The 24,308-nt window shown below is 41.6% G+C and overlaps 1 protein-coding gene across 50 annotated transcripts in view; it reads right to left on the reverse strand.

Annotated features, from left to right (window-relative positions):
• The window catches only part of Cpeb3 (cytoplasmic polyadenylation element binding protein 3), a 182,007-nt gene that overhangs the window by 100,936 nt on the left and 56,763 nt on the right, over nt 1–24,308 (reverse strand). For 25 of the 50 annotated variants that reach the window (XR_015628522.1, XR_015628521.1, XR_015628513.1 and 22 more), the window contains exons 3-4: nt 12,992–13,082; nt 3,034–3,090 (exon numbers count right to left, since the gene is read on the reverse strand). Coding sequence is in view for 39 of the 50 variants with exons in the window: in XM_087565015.1 (XP_087421141.1) it covers nt 3,034–3,090; nt 12,992–13,082 (148 nt within the window). In the remaining 11 variants the exon portion in view is untranslated. Of the gene's footprint in view, nt 1–3,033; nt 3,091–12,922; nt 13,083–24,308 lie in introns of all 50 variants that reach the window. The other 25 variants (XR_015628515.1, XR_015628514.1, XR_015628511.1 and 22 more) reach the window with 1 other exon arrangement.

Here is a 24,308-nt window from a genome sequence, read left to right on the forward strand (position 1 = left end):
ACTCTCAAAGAAACCAAGTTCAAATTGAGGTGGAAGTGGGCAGGACAGAGATTATGAAGCTGTGAATGGGGGCACCTGGGTGAAATCCCAGCATTTGGGAGGTGGAACTGGGAGAAACTCAACTCCCAAGCCAATCTGGTCTCTAAATAAACAAACACCATCGACACAAACATGACTGCCCATGTCAGATACATGCCACTAGAGGAGTTGTGCTCAACAATACATCTGAAATGTTATAACTGCCAAAGTACCAAAGGATGCAAATACTTCATGCGATACAGTCATCATGACCCTGAACTGAGAACTGACTGTAAGTAACGCATATGAGTGGGCCTGATTGTTTCTAATTGTGTTTTAAGGAGCCACCTGATGTATCAGCCTTAGGGAATGCCTGGGGAGCATGGAGGCTGGTGTACTCTTCCATAACATTCCAACTATCTGCATAGCTCCTCAATGCGTCACACAGACATGGCGAGATGGCCTTCTGACCTCCACACCTCTGCGATGACATGCAAACACTCCTCACCCCTCCACACGTTATCATATACAATAAAAAACTATTGTGAGTATTAATCAGCTTTCTTTCTCTAAGAGATGAAAATGATGCTAAAAAGAAGATTCAAGCAAGCCACATTTATACAGAGTATAAATCTCATGAGATGGAAATCTTTTCAAAAGAAAATGTCTTTTAGTATTGTTTTCTACACAGAAATTAGCAAACCGTGTCCTCTGCCTCTTGCAGAGAACAATTCACATCAGGTCAAATTAGGTCATTTCTCAGATACTCAGAAACTGCTTCAAGAAAACAGTACTAACACACTATTCTTTCATAATCAATTCCGATCATCTGACGAAGTCTCCTCATAGTTATGACTGACACATTCTACACACACGCACACAAATGAAGCATAACGTAATCTCAGTTAGGGAATAAGAAGTGTATATTTTGGAATCTATTATTATCCTCAAGTCTCTCCAAACAGGAAACATGCATAGCACGGACCAGGGCTTGTCACCAAGCAGTTCCAGTGATTCCCATGTGCTTAGGGTGTGTGTCAGATCCAAGGAAATGTGTGAGTTATTTTAGATGTGTATTTTAAATATGTATATATTTTAGAGAATGCAAAACTTGTCTTAATAAATCTAATTGTCTTAATAAATCTAGTGGTATTTCAAAACCCTTACTCAAGAAGGGGCAACAAACGGCACTACAATTACTCAGTATGTCCCCCATGTGGACCTGGAATTGGCCTGCACATCTGAGAGGATAAGAGATCACAAGTTGGTATCACTCACTTGACCAAAGAGAAAACAGCAACTCTGAGAGTCAACAGCTTGCCCAGTGCCTTTGTTTTTGGCAACAAGGTGTGGAGACCACACTGTTCTCTGCTCTAAGTTATTCTACACTGAGACAAGTTTTCAGGATATGACTTGCCCTTGGCAACTTTCATTTCACAAGGATCATTGGGCTCCATTTTGAATATTAAAACAAAAGCAGGGCGTTCTGCAGCTTTTTGTACACAAGGATGCCATGTCCATCCAGCACCGCCCATGAGGCACAGACTGATAACTTATTCCCCCCAAAGCAAAAATGATACCACCTATAAACTGATAAAGATGACTGGGGACATCAGAGCATACAGATATATTGACATGGGATCAGAGAAACCAACCAGGTCCAAGACTTTATGGACCATACCAGAACAAAGAGTAAAACTCCCTCACCTGGATCCCATAAGGAGGAGGACACCTAACAGTGTGATGGCACTGGCCTGTTATCTGACCACACAACTGTGCTCCAAGGGACCCATAGGCCGAGAATTCCTGGCTGTCCCTGGGTCTTCAGTTCAGCTATAACCCCAATGGTGATGCAGCAGACTATACCTGTGGCCCTTCCATCATCTGCCCGTTGGCTCCTCTCCTATGCCTTGCTTCTCGGACCTCTATGGATTGATACCTCACCTTTGCAGCCCTGCTCAACCCAGAGACCTTGTGGTTTGGCTCTGTGTAGTCCAGAGCTCTCCAGCTGAGTCCTTTCTTCTGTCTCTAGCTACCTAAAGGACTGTCTGTCTGTCTGTATTTGCCCTCTTCCTCTGCCTCCAGGAAGGACTGTTTTAACTCCTGGACTCTGCTATAGCCTCATTAACCCTTTTCTAACCTACGAATATACATGTTTATAGAGACAGTTACTGTGCTGTGTGCAATGTGTGATATGAAATGTTCAGGCATAGTTCTTACACCACAGTCTCACATAGTCTAAGTCGGCCCCAGGATCTCTACACAGTGAGTGTAGCCTTGAACTCCTGACCTTCTGCCTGTATGCACTGAAATTACAGCCATGTCACCACCCTTGACTCACGGAAGCACTGAGCAACACAGCAACATTCTGGGTAACTTTTTTGTGGTTCTAGAATGTAACCCCATAAGTATACTGACAAAACCACTTTTGACCAGCAAAGTTGCTGACATCCATAATATACAAATTCCATCAGAAGCCCTGAATGTCTACCTTGAAACATCTATGGACTATTTACCACAGTGAGAAAATTATGAGTTAAGTATAAATTAGCTAATTTATTCACTCAGGTTTTCTGGCCGCCCTCTCCCTACAGCTACCCTCCTTTTATTACTTTACCTGGTGGTATAGAGAGGAGCTGGCAAATATCTCCTGTTACTAATATGAAATTATTTACACACACAGGCAGTAGGCCGGGTTTGGTTCACCGGGTTGCATTCTGCCACGGTGGGTTCAGAGCAGCGAGTTTTCCAGCTTTTGCTTACTCAGAATCACTTGACCGCTAAGTCAAACAAATCCATCCTGAGACTTTCCCACTCAGTAGGTCTGTAGGAGCCCCTGAGATCGTACGGTTTTAATAAGTTCCCAAGGAATGCTGATGCTGCTGGTGCAGAAATCCTACTTATACGGCACAGCAGTCTCAGTGAAAGGGGAGATGGTGAAAATCTAATTGAGCAGAAACTACATGTTGCGAGCCTGACTGATACTTTTATAGAGTATTTCTTACGAGGACTTACTGTTAAGGGCCATAATGTTATCTGTTCCTGGATGATGGAAGTTTATTCCCATGCGTCCTAGAAAATAAAGCAATTTTATTTTAAGCACAAAGAAAACACTGTTCCATGTAATTATTTCAAATATACTGCAAAATATAAACAATACAAAACACTACAGATTAATCTATAGCAATGCTATCAAGGCCAAAGCATTTACAACAACTTGTAAATCAATTCATCAAACACAGACATGAAACGTCTTAAAACAAAATCTCAACACAAAATACAACCAAACCAAAAGAAGCTTCCAGTATAGTCTGAAATTTGTACATCTCCAATATTGAAATTTAAACAAGTCAAGTTCAGGGCTTAGCATTTGATGTATACAATCAAGACATTTAGAGAAGTATTAAACATGAAGTTTAGAGAGAATTAAAAAAATTCAGTTTCATAATGGCTCAAAAAATGCAACATAATTACCCGAAGAGCAAAGTGAAGAAAGATGGTAAAATGTATACAAGTGAGCAAGGGAAAGCCTGACATAAAAGTCCTGAATTCTCCTGTCACCCCAACACTGCTTCTGCTGCAGGGGTTTGGTCTGTATGGTGGGTTGTTCTTTTTTTTCCTTTTATCACCATGTGGCTGTAGCTGATCTAGAGCTTGCCTCATACACCAGGCTAGCCTCTAACTCACAGAGATCCACCTGTCTTTGCCTTCCACAAGCACTGGGAGTAAAAGCATGCACGATCACTAACTACTCTTGTGACAAATGTGACTTTTCATCTTTATGAATAATATGGGAATTGAAACTTCTGACCACATCGGTTGGTTTCCTATCTTGTACACCTGAGGTTAAGAAGCTGGAAAACTGAACAAAAGCAAAGAGACAGCAGAGGTCTGTGCCCTGCACACCCTACAGTGTTTATTCAGTAGTCCTTTACAAAGACTGAACCCCTCCCTGATCTGTAAGATCGTAAACAGAATGGTCCACTGGGGTAAAGAGTGAAAGACGAGTGGGGTGGGGTGGCTAGAGTGAGAGGCAGACGCACAGAAGGAAAGGCTCAGAGGTACGGATGGAAAGGTGCAGCAGTACAGAGTGACAGATGCCAGGCATTTGCTGTTTCTTTTCATTATCAGAGACAAAATGGATGTACCAAAAAGATTAAACTCAGAGAGTCTTGTGTATGAAGAAAATGTACTATGCAAGGTTGCTTGACCAATTCCTTCAACAAAATAGGTATCAGTGAAACTAGGTGTGATGGGTCACTCCTGTAAGCTAAGAACTTGGGAGACAAGATGAATCCTGGGACCAAGACCAGTCTATAGTTACTGAGTAATACCCTGTTTCAAAACACAAACAGCCAAAAAGATACTAAAATAATAACTAGGGCATAATTTCTATGTATTCAACTCTGCAAAGTTTTCATATACAGTTACTTCGAGAGTTACTTTTAAACATGTATTCTACCATTGAGATATTCCTGCAGCTCTAAAAATATGTTCATTCTATTTTATAGCCACTGCTTTAAAATGTCAATCATAGTTAGGGAAGGATAATATATATAAAGCTAAAGATAAAGGTTTCAGGTTTTTTGTTTTGTTTTGTTTTGTTGTTTTATTTTACAACAGATACGGTTTCATATATGATTGTCAAAGGGCCAGTTTTGACTTGGTATTAAACTGTTACTGGGGACTGGAGGCAAACATCACACTGCCAAGCTCAATACCAGGGGAAAACAAAATAAAAAAACAAAAAACAAAGTTCACATTCAACTTCACCACTTTTATTGGTGTGTGTGTGTGTGTGTGTGTGTGTGTGTGTGTGTGTGTGTGTGTGTGCTACAAGCTAATTACTAGGAGTTTAAAAAGTATCCCACGGTTGAAGACACATTTACTATAACTCTATTTGTAGTTGTCCCACATGACTTCCTACGGTTTTCTAGTTCCTACATCAGAGTCTCTGACAGTTATCGTCTGTATCACACACAGTGCTTTCTCCTACCACCACCTTGATCAAAAACCACTTACAAGCATTTACCACAACAACACCCTCGACTCATCAGAGAACTAACTGGCATCAGTTAATCAATGTTCTTTACACCAAAAACTAAAAGTGCTATCTTCTAATTCTGCTCCATCATATTCTAGGATATTAACCACAATAGCCAGTTGCTGAGAAGTCTACGTAAGATCTTATCCAGATGTCAAGCTCACCGTCCACTAGAACTTAAGGAGAAACAGAGAGTCCCTTTACTTAGATGACAGCACGTACCAACAGCCCCAGCACACAGGAGATGGGGCAAAAGACAAATCATAAGCTCAAGGCCAGACTGAGCTGCATAGTGAAGCCATCTCAGAAAACAAACAAAAAAAAACCGAACAACATGAAAAAGTCAGAGATGGTGCTGCACAGGAGAAATCTGTGAATTCTAGACCAGTCAGGGTTACACTGAGACCCTGTTTAAACAAAACATGAAAAGTAGGACCTCTTCAGTCTTTAACCAGTGAATATTCAGAGGACAGTATGGGTCCTTAAAAGGCACCAAATGGTCCTTAGTAGTACTACAATAAAAGGGGCTTGTCAAGGACATCAAATAAACTCAATATTAGTCGATCTTCATTCAGTTTAATTCCTGTAGACGAGAATTTTGAGCTTTACTAACACTGCATCAAATAACCTTTCTGTTTTCTGGAATGCTGCCCTTTTAGCCTCAGAGTTTGAGCTACACACCCTTTGGGCTCTTTCTTGAGGAGTTAGAAAATCTCACCTTGAAAAGATGTTTTCCTTTGTCCTCACTGGATATTTGCAACTCTGTCTTTCTTTTTTTTTTTTTTTTTTGGTTCTTTTTTTCGGAGCTGGGGACCGAACCCAGGGCCTTACGCTTCCTAGGTAAGTGCTCTACCACTGAGCTAAATCCCCAGCCCACAACTCTGTCTTTCTTAAGAAGCAGAGCACGAGGCTCAGACAGTGTCTTGCAGGTGGAAGGCATCACTACTTGCAAGAGAAGCCCAGTAGATTTTACCTCTCCTGGACTTCTCCCTAATTTTTTTCAGTGAGTTTTGGATAGACAGGAACATAAATCTTGTGAAGAGCTCTGTGCCAATGTCAGATCCCTAGAATCAATAACCTAAATATGATTAAGTTTCCTGCTAAAGAGAATGGGATTTTTTTTTTTTTTGGTAAAGTTACATATGACTTTTTTAGTTTATCTCTTCTTTATCTTAAGCTATAGTGTTTAGAATACAAAATGTAATATATTTTCTTTTTTTTTTTTTGTTCTTTTTTTTTTCAGAGCTGGGGACCAAACCCAGGGCCTTGTACCCCTGTAATATATTTTCACTGAATAAAAATTAGAATATGTGAAAAATAAGATCACGAAAGAAAACCACAGTCAGCTTTTATGTGTATCTTTTAGTATGGAGAACACGCACAAAGCATATAATCATTTCACAGTCTTTTCTTAGTGCAATGTACTGCTAAACTTCAATACTTTTTAAAGGATTTTGGAAGAGAAAATGTGCAATGGGCAGAAAAAGGCCCGATGCTAAATTCAGATGAGGCCATTTCTTTTTGCTTCCTTTTGTCCAACAAATGCTGCTGTTGAATCAGCTGTGAAAACAGAACCAAGTGTGTGACATCTGGTGATTTTGTTACTGCAGTCTGGTGCTGTCTGTGACATTCTGTCACCTGTCTGTGAGTTTGCTATTTTTAAAGTGTTCTTGTCAGCTAGCTATCTTTTAAGTATAAGGTTTCAAAAGCTGGAGGGCATCCTTGGTCTTACTCAGTTAAATGACGATGTGGAAATAAATCTGACACTGCCCCACTTTGCCCACATCTTAGGACATAACAGACAAGAGTCAGGATGGAGACAGAGGGTGGAGAATGGAGTTACATTTGTTTATTTAGAATGGAAAAAAAAATCACATCTTTATAAATTCAATTTATTCATATTTTAAAATCTACCTTACTTCAGAGCCCAACTAAACCCATACTTTTATGGGTTCAAAATTAAAAGCTGAAAATTTTATTAATTCTTAATTACTACTATAAAGTCAATTCTTCAGCACACTAACACATCTTTCTCTAATCAGACACTACCCTAAAAAAAGTACTTCAATAGCTACAAAGAGGATGTCAGTGCTTCAAGAAAACATTCTACTGGATTTTGCTTATTTTCTCTATAAAATTAGAAATACACTTCCAGAGAAAAAGTATCATAAGGCATAAAAATATGATATTAAAAAAAAACACCCCAAAAAATCCAGTAAAGCTAGGTGTGGTTTCGAAGGCTGAGGCAGGAGTTTTAGACAGGTTGGCTCCACAGCCAGACCATGTCTCAGAACAACAGAACAGGGGACGGAGTGGGTGCTGGCACTGGTGAGATGGGTCAGCAAGTAAATACACCACTAAGCCCAGTGACCTCAGTTCGGTACCTGAGACTCCGTAGAAACAGATTCCTACAAGTTCTGTTGTGAACTCTTAAAAAACAGGTAAGTTATTTTTTTAAAACTAAATTTCTTTTTTAAGGTGATGGCAAAATCTGGTACTATACCATAGTACTATAGATCTGTTCCAAACAGTCAATAAGCAAACCCAGGAGCTCAGAACTGAAGTCAGTGGACAATTTGTGTTGTGTTGTTTTATCTCCTGAAGGGGCAGGCTACACTGTTCCAGTCACAGCACTACTAGAAACCGGGGATGCGGACGTGTGCTGTCATCAGATTGCTCAGAACTGGAGAACGTTGTAAAGGACAAATTGACATAGGCTAAAAGAAGTTGACATTGAAATAAAACTAAGTAATGATTCAAGCTACTAAATAAACAGAATGTTTTCTTCTGGAGGAAAGAAGAAAATTTCTTTTCTAAAACAAGGGAAGCAAAAAATCCCAAAGGGAACCAATTTTGTGTTAAGTCTCTGTCATGAACCATTTCAACACAATGAATACAGAAAAGTGTATCTATAACAGAAAAGGAATTCTGTCAATGTAAATGTGCCAAGGCACTATTACCAGAAATGAGCTATTTTTTCCTCAGACTTTTTCGGTATACCTTTGAAAAGCAGGCCCTCAGCCTGGGTTCTCAACCAACACCTGTTCTTTTCATTTTTCAAATCTCAGTTCCATGAATGACAAAGGAAGAGAAAATTTAAATACTAGAAACAGTTCATCAGGCACCATCCCAGTGAGCAGCCGGGAACTCTGATGCAGGCGTGAGGGTGTATGGGGTGAAGGAAGCCCATCCCTTCCTCTTGTTACCAGCTGCCTGCTCTAGAGTACTTTCCCAGCCAGAGGATGGGGTCTTGTTTTCTAGCAATCAGCTACTCCATCCAAAACACATAGCTTACTTATTCTAGTAGGGAAGGTGACAGATCCATTAAGCCTAATGACCACAGGCTTCCAAGTCAGAAGACAGTCTCATACAAAGACAGTACAGCGATGAATCTGAATGAAATGAGGGGAGTAAAACCCTTACCCCACTACTCTACCTCTGCCAATCCAAGGATTTCTGTAGTTAGAAACACAGTGAATAGTGGTATCACACACCTTTATCCCCTTCTTAGAACCCTCCGTCTCATCAGATTGAGGCTTCTCTCATACCAAGGGTATATAAAAGGCAAAACACAGGCCTTATGCTGTCTCTCTGCTACAGCCAGACTGAATTAGCCCAGTGACTGTGACAGAACACACTATTTTCCTTTCCTTTTTCCTGCAGGTTGTGTATGCTGGGCTTCAAACCAAGGGCTTGTGCACACAGAGCACGTGCTCTACCATTCATCTATACACACTTATATGCACAGAAGGTAATGCTCTGTGACGCATCAGGCTGACCCAGTGTGGGTACAAACACAACCAGGAAAGTTGAGGTGTAATTTACTGAAACCGAAGTCTTTTTTCCAGAACTTCCTGTTCTCTCACACTAGGCCTTAAAAGAATGATTGAAGCAGAGCGGTAGTGGTGCACATCTTTAATCCCAGACAGAGGCAGACAGATCTCTGAGTTTAAGCTAGCCTGGTCTACAGAGAAAGTTCCAGGACAGCCATATCTTCACAGAGAAACCCTGCCTGGAAAAACAAATAATAGAGCATACTGACATCTTCTACATGTCGTGCTGTGAATATACACCATGTCCATTTTAAGTTTATCATGAAGTAATTCATGTCATATTTGACTGCTTCGTACCTAGTTGGTGGAACTATTTTGGAAAAGATTGGTCTCCCTACTCCCTCCCTTCTCTGTCTTCTTTCCTCCCTGTCTCTCTTAACCTCTGCCTCAAACTTGAGGTTTAGTCTCAGCTACTGCTCTAGCTCTACCTGCCTGCCATGGTGGCCATGGTCTCATGCTCTGAACCTGTAGGTCCCCAATGAAATACTTTTTAATATGTTGCCTTGGTCATGACGCCTCTTACAGCAATTCAGCAGTAACTAAGACAACTATGCTATTCAGATGTAGAGTTTTAAAAGGTCAAGTAATGGGTATTTTTCTTTCTCCTATATGTGGCTTTTGAAAAATGATGGTTTATCCTTCAATAATCACTACTTATCTAAGGAAAATAAAAACAACTATTTGCAGCCAATGTTTAGCTGTAGTCTGGTCAAGAAATAAATCTGTCCTGGCACGGCTTAATTTATTACAGAGGTTGCGCAATAAGCACTCCATGCTCCACACAGAAAATCACACAATACCTGCAAAGCTCCTTGTGCTAGGGAACTCATCTTCCCATCTATTTTATATGGTGTTTTATTTTAATTACAAGGCTCTAAGGAGGCTAATATATCCAGTTCACTAGCCAACTGGGGGCAGAAAAAGAACTCAAATCCAGTTTGGACCAATTGCAATGTTAGAAAGGCTGTGTTTTGAAACTTCATCTCCTATATAGAAAATGTAGAACACCTGGGATCCTCTTAATAAAGACTTCTAGATACCTTTGCTATTTCTAGATACTAAGTCTACAGTAGGCTTTTACCTTTCTTTTTTGTCCTAGTATGTGTTGTTTGAATTTTGTTTATATAGTTAAGCAAGAATGTGGGGGTTTTCCTATAGAAGAAAAGAAAACTGAGTTCTAAGAAAAATAACACCAGTGTAAACAACCGCCCCAAAATCCAACTCTGTGCTTGCGCTTTGAGACCCCTCCCCAGTACACATATCCACAAATAATGTTCCACATGCAAGAGGGAAAAGATGACGACCAGGACTCTAAGGGTGCACAGGCAAAGCGTTCCCCAGAAGTCACACAGCAGCACCCAAGGGTCATTATCTCCTGACGTTCTATGCATTCTGATGCTTCTATCTGTGGACCCCTGGGCCATCACAGTGAACGTCCCTCAGGCAACTCACGGCAGTATTACATAGGATAAAGAAAAGCTGGAAGGTCTAAATTCTATCTAAGCTGGAAGGTCTAAGTTCTATCAATAATTACAAAAATCAGAGAGAAACATGGATATTTATTACTATGGAAAATAGAAATAGAAAATAAAAACCCATGACTACACATCATGATCTTTCTTGTGCTTTTAGTTAATTGTGTCTGTGTGCATGTTCATGTGTGCAAATACATATGTGTGCACATGAGGATTCACACTTGTGAGACTCAACAAGGGGACAACCTTGGGTGTCCTTCCTTAGGAACTGTACACATGTTTTTGGTGAGGTTTTGGTTTTTTAGTTTTTAAGATGTGGTCTCTCGTGGCCTTAAACTTACCAAGCAGACCAGGCCCCTGGACCAGTGAGTCGCAGGGATCTGCCTCTCCGCTCAGTGCTAGGACTGTGGGCACCCGTTAGCATGCCCAGCTGCTTTCCTGGCTTCTGGAGACAGAACTCGGGCCATCATGGTACAAGACAAGTACTAAGACTGAGCTCTTTCTCCAGCCTGGCTTCTTATTCTGTTCATTTTCTTAACCTTTAAAGCTAAAAGTACCTTAAGCATTTTCCTTTCTCCTCTTTCTCTGTTGTTGTTCTTGGTGGTTTTTTGAGACAAGCCTTGAGCTCAAGCCAGACTGGCCTTGAGCTTGTATCATTCTCCTGCCTCTGCTACACAAATGCTGAAATAATGATGTGCGCCACCATGCCCAGTGTCAAAATATTTTCTTAAAGGTGCAAGTGATGTCACTGACCACAGGGACATAGTGATGTCATTGACCTCAGGGACATAGTGATATCACTGACCTCAGGGAAGTAGTCTGTTTATAGAATATCAAGCAGTAGAATATGAAAACTTGGGAAGATGAATCCATAAGGTACATACTCAAGGTCTCCCAACTCCTGGGACCATAACACATGCATGGTGAAGCAGACTATTACCTCATAACTGCTAGTAATGAAAAGTCTACAGAGATAGTAAGCCTGTAATTTTAAAAGGCCATTGTGAATGGGAATAGCATTTACGTTACTCTACAATACGGTTACTACCCTCTTTCCTTGGGCCAGCGCTATGCTTAGGTGACACAAGTAGCTTCTGCTTTACTAGTATACCATTCTAAAATATTATGTAGAGACTGTAATCCAATCCTTTCCTAATTTTTTACCTAGCACTCAGGAGGATGGGACAGGAGGATTGTCCTGAGTTCCAAGATCAGCCTGGGATATATAATATGTTACAGGACAGCCTGAACTGCACAGTAAGATCCTGTATCAAAAAGAAAAGAAAGAAAAGAAAAGCAGAGCAGATGGACCAGAAGAGGGACCAGAAGCCGGGAGGTCTACACAGAGCAGAGGTTAAATGTGAGGATGATCAGAAGGCTCTCAAGCTAGAGGGAAATGACAAGTGTAACCTGGAAACAGTCTAAAAACAAAACAATCTGTGAATATTATTATTTTTACATCATTCACACCTCCAAGTGTAGCATGCTTCAAATTATCGTGGACCTGATCTTCAGCTAAAGAAAGATGTGGTAAGTGACTAAAAGAACAGCAACTTTCCTCTTCTTTCGCTCAGGGCCTTAAGAATCTAGCTTTCTCAAGATGCTTTCTGTCCTCGTGGCCTCCTGTGACTGCCTCTATCCACTGGGAAATAAACAGAGCAGGACCTCAAATGATGAGAAGGATTCCTGCCAAGGACACCAACATCAAAGGTTCGGTTGGTCACGTCCTCGATCGCAGCCCAGAGGCTGCCAGAGAGGAGAAAATCCTCACAATTCCAGAAGATGAGGAGGTCACACAAGATGGGCATCCCTGTGGCAAACTACTCAGTTTTTACTTAAGGTCCTAACTCAAAATGGAGTGGATAGTTCCACATCAGGAACTTGCATTACAGCATTTAAGATACTGTAGGGTCTCTAAAACAATAAATAATCTATAAAAAACTATCTGTAATTATAAGTTTACATGAGCTCTAAAATTAGGGAGTCCTACTAATTAATGTTGATCTTGGAATGTTCTACCTCCTACTGAACTCAAAACATGCATATACCTTAGGCCATCACCTTGTACTTTAGCCCCGCCTCGGCAAAGGGCCACTGTCACACATGGGTTGTGATACGATGCTCCTATAGCAAGAAGGGCTAGAACGTAGCAAAAGGGAAGCATCACATGAAACTTTCTCAAGTTTTACAGACTGATTTACTGAATATCGCACTTTTTTGAGGTGTACCTGTACTTAAATGAATTCTACAGATTCAGCGAATGATTCCAAATGTACAAAGCCCAGAAAATTTGGCTTCTGGTTTCATGCTATAACCATGACCTCAGCTACCCAACACAGACTCTTGCAGATAAACAAATAAAGGTAATCAACTATGATTACCACAGGTAGCTGAACCCAGGTTAAAAAAAAAAAAATTAAATACATTCCACAATGCTTTACAGAAGCAAAACAAACAAACGAAAACAAATAAAAACAAAAAAATCACAATTATTAAAAAGCTGATTTTTGCTTACAACACCAAGCAAGAATGGACATATGAATATTCCTAACCTGCAAAATGATTCCTCCACATTATATCAGCGAAACTCATTGGTGGGCCACTGGGAGGGTAGTGTTTACCTTTCAGAGGCTCATGATCAGTCCTGATCATATCCATTAAGGAGTTCTCCAAGGAGTGCAAGTTAAAAGTGTCATAGGGCCTACTCCGGTCCTAAAAACAAAAACACAGAACAAGACAGTACATAAAATTACTTCATAAAATCAACATATTTGTTCTGCTTCACGCTGTAGATTGGCAAATTGAATGAAAGTTATAGGCAATTCAAAAAGCACATTCACCTTTTATTAGGAATAATGTCTTAGCACCAAAATGTTCAAAAGGAGTGTCTACAGTTAGAGTGCATGCTTTTCCTACTAGTCTACTGTGCTCCTTTCCTTCAGACTGACGGTCTCTCAAATTAAATGGGTCAAATGTCTTAGCTTAGCCTCCTACCATCCACCCACTGTCCCAGTGAACACAGACTGCCTACATTCCTAGAGAACCATGGCTGAGGACTTAGGGCAAAACCAGAATCACCTTTCTGAGTAAAACACAACAGTTATTATTGAATGAAGAGGCTGAGGCTGCAGGACCAGCAGCTTGCATCTAGGTAGCAAGTTTCCGTCCTGTCTGAGTTATAGACAGACACAGGCACCGTCTCACAATAACAAAAGCAAAACCATGGCAATGGTTTCAATGTAATTATAGTAAGTCACCTTAATATTTATGACTAGTAAATTCCATACATGGATAGTTTTATTTTTAAAACAAAATGTGGAGAGAAAAATAAGCTTAAGATGGCTGAAAGTAGAGAATTTACCCCCACAAATTGCCCTCTGACCTCCGCATGTATTCTATGGTATTCACTTGGGGGGGGCGCGTACACACACACACACACACACACACACACACACACACATAAATAAATAAATAAATAAATAAATAAATAAATAAATAATTTTAAAGCGAGAAATAAAAATTCACGGTAAAGAGGAGATTAAATGACAACAATAAGAACTGTTTGTTCTGAGTTGGAGAGATGGCTCAGTGGTTAACAGCACTGGCTGCTCTTCCAGAGGCCCTGAGTTCAATTCCCAGCACCCACGTTAGGTAGCTCACAACCGTCTGTAACAGATTCTGGTGTGTCTGAAGACAGCTACAGTGTCATATACATTAAATAAATAAAATCTGTTTAGGCTGTGTGACAGAGTGTGGTAAGACTAGGCTGTTATGAGGCTGCAGCAAGAGGCTAGCCTGGGTTACACAGCAGGAGGTTAGCTTGGGTTATACAGAAGACTCTGACCCTCCTTCCCTCCAATTCCCCTGAAAGAAAAGGTTGGCTCATGACATTCAAGATTCTTTCTGTCCAAAGCAGTCAGTTCTGTTTGTTTGTTTTGTTTTATTTTTTTAAAATCCTTAATATGGTATTTCAAGGTAGGTAAAAATATAGCTGTTGTATGTTTTTACATACAATTAAAAAAGTGAATTCAAGAAACATTAGAACTCAAAACCAATACCCTAAGGAATATAACATTATGTCTCATGAAGTTGTCCAAATCCACACAGGTTGTAAGCAGTGACTTCTATGGAAGCATCATATTCCATGCAATTACTGATGGCCCAGAGGTAGTGAGTTCCTACTAGAGAGGATATAAATGATTAGGTGACTTCCTAGCAGGGAAATCTAAATTGAAATGAACCTCAAATCAGTCAAACTGTCAAAATCACATGAGGTCCTGGTAAAATACAAGTTCCTGGGCTGAGGAGGTAAAAGGTTGGCAAAGTACTTCCCTGGCAAGCCTGAGGAAGGACTTGAGATCTCCCAGACCCTCATAAAAGTACAGGCTGTGGTGGCATGTGCTGGAAGACAGAGAAAGACAGGAGGGTCCCTGGGGCTCCTTGGCTAGCCAGGCCACCCTGCTCAGAGCGTGCGAGGTGAAAAGATCAGTGGATGGCCCCTGAGGACCAACACCCAGAGTTAAACTCTAGACACTACATACTCTCTCTCTCCCTCTGTCTCTGCCTCTGTCCCCCTCTCTCCCTCTCTTCCGTCCCTCTCTCCTTTACTCCAGCTCAAACATGCTTAGTAATATTTTACAAGAAAAGCCAGCAAGATGGTCAGTGGATAAAGGTGTTTGCTTCTGAGCCCAACGCTCTGGAAATGGTGGAGATGTTAAAGTATGTGTCCCACAAGCTGGGGACTTTGGTTTGGATCCATCACTCAAATAGAAAACTCAGCACAACGTACTTATTGTTATGAAATATAACGTGGAGAGGGGGTATCCTTGGAGGCTTGAGCCAAGGTGTGGCAGATGATGACTTAAGCAATTGCTAGGTCCTTGGGAGGCAGGTCAGCAGAGTCTCCTGTACGCTAACACCTATAATCACAGCACTTAGCAGGCTGACACAGGCAAATGGCACTCGCTAGGCAATCGGTCTAGCTGAATCAGGTTCAGGTGAGAATCTGTCTCAAAAAGTATGGTGGAGACTGATGGACAAAGATACCTGACATCAACCTCTGGCTTGCAAGCACATGTGCACACACACATACAAGAATGCACAACAGCTACCTATATGTTGTATACAACAACAGTGGAAGGAACACAAACTGTGTGTGATGTCACATCCCAGTACTGGGCATAGGTTTAACATCTATAAGACTAGAGTACCCAATCTTCTCTTTTCCCTGTTGTTTCTTCCCACGTGCCTCCCCCAGGGGAGGAGCCCTTCTAGAACAAAGGTATGCTCTTCTCAGAAGCCCATTTTATACAGAATTCAGTCTGTTCTATTGAACGAACTTATGACTGAAAGTCCTCACTATTGAAATGTTTGCTTAGGGGAAAGGGCAACAACACTTGGCATTTGCACCATTGGACAGGGATTCTTGAGGCCACCTCAAGCTGATCTAGCTGGCATGGCACTATCACCTACTGTACCCTACACATCTGTTTCTGGGGCCCTGAGCTTAACCTATCTAGAGCTGACCAGTGCCACTGTCTTCACATCCTGTTTCACAAGCAGCAGGCCTTGAGCTGCTCCACCCACTGTTGTTTGTGCTGTCTTTGGGGCCTGTTGGCCAGTCCCTTTAGCCTACATGTAGTTAGCAATGCTTAACCAAAGAACCCGGTCAGACACAACAGAAAAGAAAAAAACCCAAAACCTTTGCAAAAATGTTTAAAAGAAATTATATATAAAGAAAAATAATCCACGATTCATGGATCTCAGACATTACAAATGGTAACACAGACTTGGGGTCCAGGCCAAATTAAGCTTTGAGTGTGAGACCCTTTCAAAAAAGGTGGGGAGGCAATGGCAAAATGGTTCAGCAGTATTAAGTTCTGAGTAGCAACCCTGACGTCCTCAGTTCAATCCTGGGACCTCTGGAGAGACCGACTTTTAAAAACTGTCTTCTGACCTTTCCTTGTGCACTGTGGCACGAGTACAACCGCACTCAACAACACACAACAGCACAATCCATAAACCGATCAGATATGCTTTTCATTTTTGTTTCCCCACAGAGGAGAAAAGGAAACCATTTTCTGTTCGCCTTCAACAAGCAGCTCCCCAGAAGACTGAAAACACCTCTAAGCAGCACAGCTCATCGTTGGAGTTCTCTAAGCATGACGGAAGACAATGGGATGCTTGTGTATGACAGTCTTCTCTCCCCCATGCATAAGCCCCATCTCTCCCCTGCCTCACTTAATAGTAATACATTTATCAAGTATTTTAAACGGCCTCCCTACTCAAGGAGGCAAAGGTGAGGTGCGTCTGCAGTGCAGCACTCCTGGGAGGCTAGGGCAGCAGGGATAGAGGATGTGAGTACAGCCTGGGCTAAGTAGACAGTCTCCAGGAAGAAGACATGTTTGTCCCCTTCTTGTGAACTAAGCAAGTCAGTCCTGGACAGATGAAGTCAGTAGTGAAAAGGGACAGTGGTAGTACCAGGGTCCAAAGTCAATCAAATCCATGTGACCTCTTCTTATCGTCTCCCATACAACAACCTGCCTCACTTGCCCTTGGTCAATTACCCTCATTCAAATGACAACCAATTAACCCCAAGAAGAGGTTGATAGCTCTCCAGCCCATCCATGGCTCTGCCTCTCAGTCCTACTTCATTTATTCCCTGCCTTTCTGGCTTTTCTATACTTGGGTATTTCCTTTCCCAAAAACACAAAGTAGAAGACAAAAGAGCCAAGAGTTACTGGGAACCAAATGATGGAAAATAACCAGGGCAGGCCAGCAAGATGGGTCAGTGGGTAATAAAGGTTTAGGCTAAGCCTAATGACCTGAGCCTGATCCCAGGACACACATGGTGAAAAGAAAGAAATAAGTTCTTTGACCTCCACTGGTAGGCGCTCTCTCTCTCTCTCTCTCTCTCTCTCTCTCTCTCTCTGCTCTCTCATAAAGATACACACACACACACACACACACACACACACACACACACACTCCCTAAAAATAAAACTATAAAATAACCATTGTACCTTGTAATATGCTAGGTACTGACCTAGATGTCTTCAATTCTCCGCCACCCTTGGATAGGTATCACCCCACATCCCAGAGAGAAAAACTGAGGTGGGCAGAGTAACTATTCAAAGTTAGGCTGCGAACCTACCAGTCAGATGTATAATTGGCAAAGTTTTTCCCCATTTAGTAAGCTGCCTCCTTGCTTGAATGATGATATTCTTGCTATATAAAAGTCCTTTTAGTTTCATGAGGTCCCATTAATTAGTTGTTAATCGAGGTCATGTTCAGAAAGTCCTTTCCTATGCTAATGAGCGCAGGCCTATTCTCTTCTGTCAGGCTCAGGGTAACTAGTGTTAGATTGAGGTTCTTGATCTACTTGGACTTGTGTTTTGTGTGTGGTGATAGACATGAATCCATTTTGTTTTTCTACATACACGTATCCAGCACCATTTGTTGAAAACGCTGTTTTCTCTGGTGTGCATTTTCAGATTCTTTGTCCAAAAGCAGATGTTCATTTGTGTTTGGACTCATGTCTGGGTTTTAATTCTAGTTCATCAATTAATGTTGTCTGTTTTTATGCAATACCACACCATTTCTTACTTAGTTTGTTTTGAGATAGAGGCCTCACTACACGGCCTTAAAGTTAAGCATTTGACTTCTGTTCCTTCTTTGCTGTTATCCTAATCTGTCGGGTGATTTCTAGTCTTAGGGCCACTCTGACATTTCAGTCTCAGACAGTCCCTGATCAGCACGGCAGGTACAATTGGAACTTTGATTTCAGAAACCCTGAGCAGTCCCAGTTTGACATGCTGAGAGATGAAAGTTATGTGAAAGCAGACAGGAAGGGAGGCTGACTCGGGGCAAAGGAAGGGGTCACTGAAGTAGGGACTAGGGTCTAGCTCTACATGGCCAAGGCCCAGAGCCTCAGTAGTCGGTGGACTGGAGGGAAAGTGGGGCTAGGCATTAAACTGCCTCTGAGAATCCAAACTGGAGCTCTTTCTTTCCAAGTTCTGGTCTTTCAAGACGGCCTGACAGATAAGCCAGGGAGGCCTTACACTTGGATTTTCCTTCGCTTCCCTGGTGCTAGGATCACACAGATGCACAACACCTGACACGGTCTAGCTTTTTTAAAGTGGATACTTACTCTATGACTTAATCGATGAATTTATTCTTCTCAAAACACACACATACACAAAATACTAAAGTCTCCAGTCCTCCCTTCTCTTTCAAATCACTATAAATATTTGGCATGTATTTTTTGCAAATGTTTAAAGACACAAAGTTGGCCCTTCCAAGTGATCATGGACTTGGTGTCTATAAGCTGTGAAGCAGAGTATAAATGCTGGAACAAAGGTCAGCTGTATGGTAACACATGTCGACTCTTTACCTCCCCATGTCTCAGCAACATAACAGCTATTTACACAGTGGGTGCAGTAATCCAGAGCTGATTCAAAGTCCCAGGCACGGGGATGAGTAAGCAGGTAAAGGAGCTTGACCCAGCTGGACAGACAGCCTGAGTCTGAGCCCCTGAACTCACACGGTCAGGAGAGAACTGACTCCCACAAGTTATCCTCTCCCCTCAACGAGCACCCCAACAACAACACTAAGGAAATAAAAAATATTTTAAGACATTGAAGTGTCAGTAGGAGATGTACAGGTCATATACCGATGCACCATTTTATGAATATAAATTTGGTTACCTGCACGAGGGGCCCTGAAACCAACCCACCAGACACTGAGAATTGTATTTCTACCTCTCTGTTCTGGATTACTTTCTCCAAACATGAAGACACACGTATCACGTGGTTTGCTTTCTTTGGCTAATACTATACTTCAGAGACAGTCCCCTTTTAACAGGTTGGTTATAAATAGTCTCACCTTCCCCCTCTTCTATCCAGTCATAAATGCATCTTTCCTACAAAGTAATCAAGTCATCATTTCAGTGTACAATCTATGAAACTGTTTCTGGTTTGGGGGTTTCATTCCTTGTCCCTAATTTTCTCAACATTGCCATGTGATCTTTAACTTCACCACTTCTCTGCTGCTCTAACTTGGCACACCTGTCCCTAGACCCATGGTTTCTATTAATAACATCACATCACGAATGTTAAGGGTTTATGGACCTTCCCAGCCCTGAGCAAAAACCAAAGTGGCAATAAATACTTATGAGCCCAGCATAAAGTAACTTTGACCACAGATGCAACTAAGAATACTACAGGAAACAGACCTGACACACAGAGCAGGCTATTAAGTAGAACCAGCAAACAATTACATAGGTAGTAACATAAAAGTTCTATGGATTGCAAAGTGTAGGGATTTATCCTTCTAAACCAACTACTACCACAGTCTGTTCACACATGACCCTCACAGTAAAGCCTCTTCTAAATAAAGGGACCCTACCTAACCTTGTAGGGAAGGGGAAAAGACTTACCCAATACAGTTTCCTTTTTCCTTAAGTGTGGAGCCCCTCAGTCAATAACTTGTTTTAACCATCTCCACGGAGACTGTTCTATCTGTAGCTAGACAAGGTGAGCCCATACCCTCCCCATTACTTACTGGAAAACAACTGTTCTTTCTATCTAACCTGACACCTTTATAAACTGGACATTTTTCTTCCTGTTCTGCTGGGAGTTGGGTGTGAGTGGAGGGAGTCTAGCTGTGAATTTGTATTTTCTTTTTTGTTTGCTTTGTTTTGTTTTCTGAAACAAGGTTTCTCTTGTGGCTCTGGCTGGAACACTTTTATAGACCAGGATAGCCTCCAACTCAAAGATCCACCTGCCTTAAATCTGGCTTGAATATACTTTAAAACTTTTTTTTTTTTTTTTTGGTTCTTTTTTTCGGAGCTGGGGACCGAACCCAGGGCCTTGCGCTTCCTAGGTAAGCGCTCTACCACTGAGCTAAATCCCCAGCCCCAACTTTTATTTTTTTAAAGTCTTTGGTGTAACACTTTTTTCAACAATCCTCAATATAGCCTTGAATAAGATTAAGGCCTACACAGAAATTATTAGCTCCATCTTTTTCTTCTCGACGATGACTAATTCCAATTACCCTAACCTTTTACCACATTGTATTTTTCTTGCTGTGCTAACAGCAAACCAAGCTTAACTGAAGTTCTGAAATGGTTTGGTAAAAATCAAGGAGGCTGGGCTGTAACACAGAGTGCATGCATAGCGCACACACAGCCCCAGGCTTGACCCCCAGCACTCACTGCACAAATGGGAAAGCTTGCACGGGCCCATAACTCCAGCACTTGGGAAGTAGGGGCAGGATAGGAGTGTAAGGTCACCCTCCACTATTGCAGAGTTCCCAGCCAGGCAGGGCATTAAGATCTTGTCTCAAAAACAACAAACAAACCAGGAAAACAGAAGACAGCAGTCGTGGGCTGGGGATTTAGCTCAGTGGTAGAGCCCTTACCTAGGAAGCGCAAGGCCCTGGGTTCGGTCCCCAGCTCCGAAAAAAAGAACCAAAAAAAAAAAAGACAGCAGTCTTTTCCAGTTTGAACCTGCTCAGCTGCATGAGCAAGAACCAGCCTGAGGCCTAGGCTCTCCTTGCCTGTCCAGTTCTAATTTCCCTCACGAAGCTCTTAACACTGGGCTTTAGCAAAGCAGGTAAGAGAGAGGCTCCGTTTATCTGCTGTGGGGAAATTGGCTCTTTGAATCCCTTACTCATCTGAAATGGCTTTACATATTGAGGCCAGATTCTGCAAGGAAAGTTCTTGAGAAATCAAATGTACAAAAACGTGTAAACGCCTGCTGTTGCTGACTGTGGTAAATGGTTCGCACTGAGGCAGTCATGCATACTTTTGTCACATGATTACAACATCACACAGGTATGGCTCATAGATACAGTATTGTTCTGCGTGTATGAGGCCCTTGGTTCAATGTCCAATACTACAAAACAGACAGAAAGGGGGAAAAGAAAAGGATAAAGCCAGGCATATTCTTGTAAAGCCAGGCACGTGCCTGTAATCTCAGCACTTGAGAGGCTGGAACAGGCTGAGGTCAAGGTCAGTCTGTGCTGCACAGTGCACCCATGCGAACCAGAGCTACAGAGAGAGCCTGCAGAAGGGAGAGAGGGAAGAGGAAAGTCAGACTACATTTGGCAGTGTACTAAATAAAAGGCAGAAATCAAACCTAAGGGGGATAAAAAAGGGGGCCAGCAGTGACTACAATATAGAACAGACATTAAATCTACTTCCTTTCCTGGTTTACTGTATGTATGTATGTATGTATGTATGTATGTATGTATGTATGTATGTATGTATGTGACTTTTGAAAGTGATTGGCTATGACATTCCAAACCATTGTTCTTAATCAGAAGACTATCATCCTGAGCAGTTCACTAATAGTGTAAGGGAAGCTTGGTCCTCACGGTCAAAGCCTATCCTATGATGACATTATGCAAAAGTGCATGAAGCTCTTCATCGTCTTCCTTTTCACTGCTTATAAATGTCAGCCCTTCTACAACATGGAGCAAATCCAGGTTCAGTCAAACATTCCCTCCCCACCCCAATCCACCCCAACATTCTGACTATACTGAATCTTTCTTTTTCTTCTTTTTCTTTTTTTAGATACATAGTTTCCTTAGGTTGCCCCTGTGGTCTCCCACTGTTGGTCTCCAGCAATCCCCCTCCCTTGACTCCTGAGTAGCCGCTGCGCCCAGCCCCTGTCTTCCTCCCCTACCCTCTGTCTCTGTAGAGAGGATCTCACTGCGCAGCCCTGGCTGGCCCGACCACTGGGTCTGAGGACTCACAGAGCTCCTCGTTATTGTTTCCACACCCAGCACGGCTTCTGCTTCCCTTACACACTTGCTACCCTCAATACACAAACGCCGAGTCGCACGCATGGAAGTGAAGACGCACTTCCTTCTCTGAATCCTAGCAGAGCACAGCACACAGCGAGTATTTAATAATTACTTGTATAATAATTACGAGGATGTAATAATTACTTGCTGTGTCTAACTATTCACTCTGGTTATTTTATTTTTGCAAGATTTTTCACTTTAAAAAATAGGCACATACTAGAAGAGCTAAAAGGGGGGGGCTCCAAAAAGCTCTTGACATTTTCAAATGCTGGCTGATGTGCACAAGAGCCAGACTCTCATAAACTGCTGGTGGATGCAAAGTGGCATGGGCATTTGAGTGGCAGTTGGGCAATTTCTTCCAAAAATAAACATACACGGAGCATTCCAACCCACAGTCGACTCCTAGTTGCTCTAGATAAAGAACAACATATGTGCACACAAAAACTTGTACATGGATGCTAACATCATCATTAGGAAACTTTTCTAAAAATCGGAAACTACCTGAATGTCTATCAGGGGTAGCACAAAATGAGGTATACCTGGGACTGAATATTACCAGGAAAAACAAATGAAGCTCTTGATACCTGCCCCATGCAAAACAATGTATGTCAAGGAAGCCATTCTCAAAGAATCGTTACACTGTTTCATTTTTATGAAATGATCAGAGTAGGAAATTATCCATATAGATACAAAGAAGACTGATAGCTGGTTAGGGTTGAGGTTATCAGAGGAAAAGGCAAATTGACAGCAATGGATACAGAGCAGCTTCTGGAGATGATAAAATATTCTAGAATTAAATAATGGTCCAGATAGTTTTATAATTACACCACAACCTATTGTTTTCGACATTTTAAAGGGCTGGATTTCATGTTGTATTAATTATACTTTGATCAAATTACATTTAAAAAAGTCACACAAGCTAGCCACATGTACTGGTACACACCTGTAATCCAAGCACTCAAAAGCTAAAGCAGAGAGGCAGTGGGTTGGAGGTCAGCCTAGGCTAATAGTAAAATCTTACCATTACAAAGTGAAAAAGAGTGCAGTGACCCATGCCTGTAATCCTAGTGCCTCCGAGGTAGGCAATAGGATCAGGTCAGCCTGAATTACACAGTAGTCTGAGGCCAGCCTGGGCTATGTAAGATCTGTCCTCCAAACCAAAACAAATAACAATAAAACAGCTCTCTTTCTAGGGTTTTAACAGAAACTATGACACCAAGACACTACCTATAATCATCTATGTTAGGAATGGGACATCAGATCTAACTCTTTTGACCTATAATTTTGGAAAGACAAAGCCTTCATTAGTTGCTTCACTCAAAGGTTTTGAGAAACAGAACCTAAAACAGACAATAGTGAAATTCCAAAGTCCACACCCACTACCAGATAAATGACTGTTACCACCTTACAGGTGTGTCACATCTCTAAGGATACAGCATGTCTTTACTGTCCTTCAGGAACCTGTATGCATGACCATACAGCTACAAGTAGCATCTTCTTGTGCCTTCTACTGCTTCTGATTTTTTTTTTAATCTAAAAATTTGTTATATTGTGATATACTGTGTCCTTCGGTGACTCCCCTCAACCCATTTAAGACCAGGGAGTGCTTTGGTATGATCCAACATCTCCCTAGAAGCATCATGATACATTAAATTTACCATTTTCCTGTTCACTTCAATTATCTGACCTGAGGGCAAGTCGAGGAGATGTACAGCAGAATTCGCAGATTCACCAGAATCTGACAGGGGCCGCGACGTGAACGCTTCTGCTGTGGCCCCTGTTATCCTCTTGATCTTAGGTTTAGGACCTGTGCTGCTGCTTTGAGGCAAACAGAAGATAGAATGCAAAAACCCAGCTGGCAGTTTTCTAGGGTTCTCCCAGAGGCTACAGATATGAGTCTGCCCAATGTACAGATTGACATCTCTGAATACAGCTCTTCACTGTCACTTCCTGGCCACCTCTGGAAAAGTCCCCAGTGTGGATGAATGTATGTTTAATGTATAGAACCTGCTAATTACCAAATAAACAAACTCAAGATTGACAGACTAGGTCCAAGGAGTTAACTGAACATCACTTATTACTCACTTATATGAAGAAAACAAGCAAACAAAAATTTTACATCTCAAGTTT

The sequence above is a fragment of the Rattus norvegicus genome, chromosome 1, assembly GCF_021556685.1.
Source record: "Rattus norvegicus strain SHRSP/BbbUtx chromosome 1, alternate assembly SHRSP_T2T, whole genome shotgun sequence".
NCBI lineage: Eukaryota > Metazoa > Chordata > Mammalia > Rodentia > Muridae > Rattus > Rattus norvegicus.